The sequence below is a fragment of the Triticum urartu genome, chromosome 5, assembly GCF_003073215.2.
Source record: "Triticum urartu cultivar G1812 chromosome 5, Tu2.1, whole genome shotgun sequence".
Lineage (NCBI taxonomy): Eukaryota > Viridiplantae > Streptophyta > Magnoliopsida > Poales > Poaceae > Triticum > Triticum urartu.
This window is the reverse complement of record NC_053026.1, coordinates 569,268,929-569,274,928: the sequence shown is the minus strand read 5'-3', so window position 1 is coordinate 569,274,928 and position 6,000 is coordinate 569,268,929. Positions and strand designations below refer to the sequence as shown.

Genomic DNA, 6,000 nt, shown 5'->3' with positions numbered 1-6,000 from the left:
GTGGATACATGGACAACACCATGTCCCTAGTAAGCCTCTAGTTGACTAGCTCGTTGATCAATAGATGGTTACAGTTTCCTGACCATGGACATTGGACGTCGTTGATAACGGGATCACATCATTAGGAGAATAATGTGATGGACAAGACCCAATCCTAAGCCTAGCACAAGATCATGTAGTTCGTATGCTAAAGCTTTTCTAATGTCAAGTATCATTTCCTTAGACCATGAGATTGTGCAACTCCCGGATACCGTAGGAGTGCTTTGGGTGTGCCAAACGTCACAACGTAACTGGGTGGCTATAAAGGTACACTACAGGTATCTCTGAAAGTGTCTGTTGGGTTGGCATGAATCGAGACTGGGATTTGTCACTCCGTGTAAACGGAGAGGTATCTCTGGGCCCGCTCAGTAGGACATCATCATAATGTGCACAATGTGATCAAGGAGTTGATCATGGGATGATGTATTACGAAACGAGTAAAGAGACTTGCCGGTAACGAGATTGAACAAGGTATCGGGATACCGACGATCGAATCTCGGGCAAGTATCGTACCGATAGACAAAGGGAATTGTATACGGGATTGATTAAGTCCTTGACATCGTGGTTCATCCGATGAGATCATCGTGGAGCATGTGGGAGCCAACATGGGTATCCAGATCCCGATGTTGGTTATTGACCGGAGATGTGTCTCGGTCATGTCTGCATGTTTCCCGAACCCGTAGGGTCTACACACTTAAGGTTCGATGACGCTAGGGTTATAGGTAATAGATATACGTGGTTACCGAATGTTGTTCGGAGTCCCGGATGAGATCCCGGACGTCGTGAGGAGTTTAGGAATGGTCCGGAGGTAAAGATTTATATATGGGAAGTCCTGTTTTGGTCGCCGGAAAGGTTTCGGGGTTTATCGGTAACGTACCGGGACCACCGGGAGGGTCCCGGGGGTCCACCAAGTGGGGCCACAAGCCCCGGAGGGCTGCATGGGCCAAGTGTGGGAGGGAACCAGCCCCAGGTGGGCTGGTGCCCCCCCCCACAAGGGCCCAAGGCGCCTAAGGGGAGGAAGGGGGGCAAACCCTAAGGGCAGATGGGCCTTAGGGCCCATGCCTGGTGCGCCTCCCTCTCCCCCTCCCCTTGGCTGCCCCACCAGATGGGATCTGGGCTGGCCGCCGCCCCTAGGGTGGAACCCTAGGTGGGGGCGCAACCCCTCCCCTTCCCCTATATATATTTGAGGTTTGGGCTGCCCAACACACGTGATTTGATCTCCTTCTTGGCGCAGCCCTACCCCTCTCCCTCCTCGTCTCTCGTAGTGCTTGGCGAAGCCCTGCTGGAGTCCCGCGCTCCTCCATCACCACCACGCCGTCGTGCTGCTGCTGGATGGAGTCTTCCCCAACCTCTCCTTCTCCCCTTGCTGGATCAAGGCGTAGGAGACGTCACCGGGCTGTACGTGTGTTGGACACGGAGGTGCCGTCCGTTCGGCACTAGGATCATCGGTGATTTGGATCACGACGAGTACGACTCCATCAACCCCGTTCACTTGAACGCTTCCGCTTAGCGATCTACAAGGGTATGTAGATGCACTCTCGTTCCCCTCGTTGCTAGATTACTCCATAGATTGATCTTGGTGATGCGTAGAAAATTTTAAATTTCTGCTACGTTCCCCAACAGAAATCACCACCATATTAGTATGGTGATGTTTGCAATATGAAGGTGTACGTCCACTAACCGGAAGAAGGTATGGACAGAAGGTAGAAGATTCTTCATGTATCCCAACTATGCACATGATCGTGCACGTACAACTAACACCTATGACCGCCCACCAACATGTTAAACAAATAAACATGGCATGCAAGTGATCTCGTTTGCTTCATTGTGTATCACTAACACAAACACTTGATTTGTAGGATGGCCATGAGCGTCGTCGGAAGGACAGGAAGGAGCGGAAGAAGTGTGAGGAGGAGAGGGTGCGCAAAGAGAAGGTGGCTCGTCGGGAGGAGAGGGCAAGGAAACCCGAAAGAGCTTGCCTTGCATTTTTGCACAAGAGAAGGATGAGGCATGCGACAAGAAAGGGAAATGGCCTCGATGATATACGATGTATGAACTTTTCAGTTCGAGACTTGTTGTGTGCAATGAACTTCCATGTCATTCGAGACTTCTTGTGTGTTATGAACTTTCATGTCATTATAGACTTGTGTGATGAACTGAGTACTGTGCTGTGACAAGACTATGTTAATATCGATGCTTTGCTATCTATGAAATCTTGTGAATTTTGGGTGTTTGGCAATGTTTGGAACATGAGAATCACCGAAAATTGATAAGTCTTGCTTCTTACCTACCCATTTTCAATGGCCCGCACACGATGCTCCCTGTCGTACTCTTGAATTAAATTTTCGTACCAAGGTCCATTATCCGCCATCCTACAAATCACGTATGGAAAAAATATCAAGTAATTTGGCATAATAACATCAACTCAACAACATAAATTTTCCATTCACACATTAAATGGATTTGCTTACAAACATAATGCATTCTTTTTGCTAAAATTTAGAAAAAGCAGCCTCTTAGATTGATTCATATCCAAGTCATCTACATACACACATATTGATTCTCCTCTTAAGCATACCACATACAGACAGACACATCATATATAAATCAAACAATATTGTCGTACCACATACACACGTCATATATTTTCATACCACATATACACATCATCTAAACATAATGGACTTGCTTTCTTGCACATACACGCACCATCTATAATCAAACCAAATTATCAAACCAACCATACCACATAAAACCATCAAATATTCATCATCCCTCTTGAAAATATCCTATGGGACAATATATGCACAAACACTAAATAAATTGTCCTACATGTTCACCAACACTTCATCTACTCACTACCAATCATCTATAATCATCTACTAAATACACAAAAGTCTAAATCAAATAAAGTATCTACTCATCTATCATCACCCAAGGTTGAATAATGTAACAACAATAAGAGATTTTAACCAAAATAAATTGGAGGAAACAGGGGAGATTACCTCAAGGAAGCTTCTAGACCTCAGATCTATAAATTTGAGGGTGGAAAGAGGGGATCTAGAAGGATTTGGGGGGGGGGGGGGGCACCTCTCTTTGTTCCTTGTTCGGCAGCCGCCATAGGATAGTGACAATGGGATGGGCTCGGCCTGTGTGTCTGTTTAACTACTAATCAGGCGAAAACACCATGGATTATGGCGTTTTGGGTCGGGGAAGAGGGGAGGTAAACGCCACAATCAATGACATTTACCCCTTTGTCACGTTGGACAGTCAAGGTTGAAAGTGTTGTTCTACACCAGAGCTCATGTGAGCTCAGATGAACAGGAAAAAATAGAAAAATCCAAAAAATCTGATTTTTTTGTCTGAAACATTGAAAATATATTTGTTGGCTTGCAAAATTTCATCACAATATAACATTTGTGGAAATCATGGCAAAAAAATAGTTGCTCCAAAATGTTATTTTCAAACGCATTTTGGAGCGTTGATTTTTTTATTCCGACACGATGTGTTGGGAGTACTACACCACTAGAAGGGTTGGGCGCGCTTCACTGCGCCGCTGGTGTTGTTGAGATTCTTAAAAAAAATGCTCATTTTATTTTAAAATATATGGTATATTAATTTTTTGAAAAGTCCAACCTCTTTAAGTGTGATCAAATTTATGAAGAAATATATCAAAATTCCTAATATCAAATTGGTGTTATTAGATTCGTCATTAAACGAATTTCCATAATTTTTTGGCTTAATATTGTGGATGTTGATATTTTTGGCTCTAAACTTGATGAAAGTTAAAGAAATTTGACTTTCCAAAGAACTAACACCCCATGTATTTTGGAGCTGATGGAATATTTAGTTTGCTGATGAGGAAGACAATGGAGTGTGTTTTATGCTTATTTATAGTGCAGTTATTTGGTGGGCCTTCATGGTGTGATTTTGTGTTATGCACTAAACAACTCATACTTTTGTGGGTAAATTTCGGTGTCGGTGTCTACATGTACTATATTGGTGCTATAATATCATCACATGGTGACCCTTCTTTTTTTAGGTGGTAAGAGGGGGCACGGGGTTTATATGTTTTTCTAGCTGGTTGGTGTTGATTGATTTGAAAAATCGTTGGTCCGATCAAAATCATAAACCAAACTCAAATTTGAATATCTGAATCAAATAAAAGAACTTCAAAATTAGGTAGTATGGTGAATTAAAATAACTAAATTAAATGAAAGATCTCTTTGAGAAATTATTGACCTGGTCAAAATCAGGTGACCAAGTTCTATCCTCAATTAATTGTGAGGACTTAAAAATTAGAAAGCATATTGTATAGTATAAAAGAATTGAGTGAGAGCTTTGAGAAATTGTTGACTTAGTCAAAATTGGGTGATCCGAGTTTAATATTTTTTTTGAAGGACCAATCCAAGTTTAATTGGACACCTCAGTTGATTGTGAGACCTTTTACCCTAGGAGCCTAGTGACATAGTCGATGGAGTGATTGGGGACGGAGTACGGAAGAGAAATGAACATCCGCCTCAGGCTTTGTGAGAAAAACAAACATCGTAGAGATAAGCATGATGACTTATGAGAGCTCTTCGACGATATTTTCTAGGGTATCAGAGAGAGAGAATGAAACCCCGGAAATAAAATACTCTAAATTTACACAAGAAATTAAACATGAGCTGATAAACGTGGACAACATATGCATTATCTATGCCCGGTGAGACAAAAGGAAACAGTAGTTAATCAAGAGGTAGTCTTAGGATTAATTTCTGGACCAACAAACATTAAGAAACGTTCACCACCGCACGCTGCCGAAGCAGAAACAAACACGAGTTCAAGCGACTACTACTTGGTAGTACAGAGCAAACCCAAAATGAAACGCAGGTCCAACGTTGCCACAACAAACAAGCCGACGCGCAAGGCATCCCACCGTGGAAATGGATGCCTGGATCACGAAGCGCCAGGGCGATCTTCACTTCAGCTAGTCGTCCAGAGTAAAAGGAGCTGCCGGCTGCTCAGGGGCCTTGCGCTTCGGAGAGGAAGACGGAGCAGGATCCGCCACCGGCGCCGCCGGTGGCGAAGGCGAGCCCGACCGAAGCCTCTCCTCCGCCGCCAAGACAGCCTCTGTTACCTCCACGAACTCAGCCCAGCTGATAAGAACAAACCACATCGATCCGTGTTAGTGTTAGTAAACAAGAAATCAATAGGCTACTGAATGTGTGAATCTGGCGAACGCACCACGTGATCGGCAACTTGATGGCCCGGCGGGCTTCTGGTCGGGCATTCAAGACGCGGATGAGGTCGTGCACGCTAGGGCCGCGAAGACGCAACGCAAGATCCTTCACGACCTCGCTAAGGTCGGCGATCTGACGACGGATCTCCAGCGTAGCAATCTCGGTCCGCGCTGTTGAGTGGAGGGTCCTCTGAACCAGCAAGCACAGGTCCGCCATGGAAGCGCCTCCGCCATTGCCGTGCTGCTGCTGCGTGCACATTCATCAGCGCAAGGGGAAATGTTCAGACTTCGGAGATCCAAGCAGGAAACAGTATAAGAGATCTATCAAAATGAAAAATTACCAGCAAGTTGTGCATGTGTATGACCCGAGCCTGGCCGATGGACGACACCGCATCTGCCTGTGCCTGAGCGCCGCAGGTAGAAGAACAAGCAGAAACATGAGGGGCAAGAGATTGTTGATGCTATGTATGTACATATCCCTCACAAAAAAAGGAGAGAAATAAAGAAGCAGAGGTTCTGTATACATACTTGGCCGCCGGCATGTTCGCCACTAGTCCCGCTCAGCGGCGGCGTCGGAGGTGCACCAAGAACCAGCTCCGGCACCATTGAAGCTAGCGGTAGAGAAGACGGGACAGAGAGAGACAAGAGTGGAGGGTGGTGGTGTGAAGCAAGGCTGGGACTGGGGTTGAGCCGGTCTGGTCTGCTTTGTAGGGCAACAAGGACAAGGAGGAGACCGCAAC

General features: G+C 45.3%; 1 protein-coding gene across 2 annotated transcripts; it reads right to left on the bottom strand.

Annotated features, from left to right (window-relative positions):
• Positions 1–4,766: 4,766 nt before the first annotated feature.
• LOC125506060 lies at positions 4,767–5,978 on the bottom strand. Of its 2 annotated transcripts, none has more exons than XM_048670938.1 (4): positions 5,789–5,978; positions 5,602–5,664; positions 5,266–5,504; positions 4,767–5,177 (listed from the first exon to the last, which is right to left on the bottom strand). In XM_048670938.1, the coding sequence occupies exons 1-4, from the start codon at positions 5,864–5,866 to the stop codon at positions 5,009–5,011; spliced, it is 549 nt and encodes a 182-aa protein (XP_048526895.1). In that variant the 5' UTR covers positions 5,867–5,978; the 3' UTR covers positions 4,767–5,008. The 2 variants fall into 2 exon arrangements, with proteins under 2 accessions (XP_048526895.1, XP_048526894.1); XM_048670937.1 differs by having other exon boundaries at positions 5,266–5,507; positions 5,789–5,977.
• Positions 5,979–6,000: the final 22 nt, after the last annotated feature.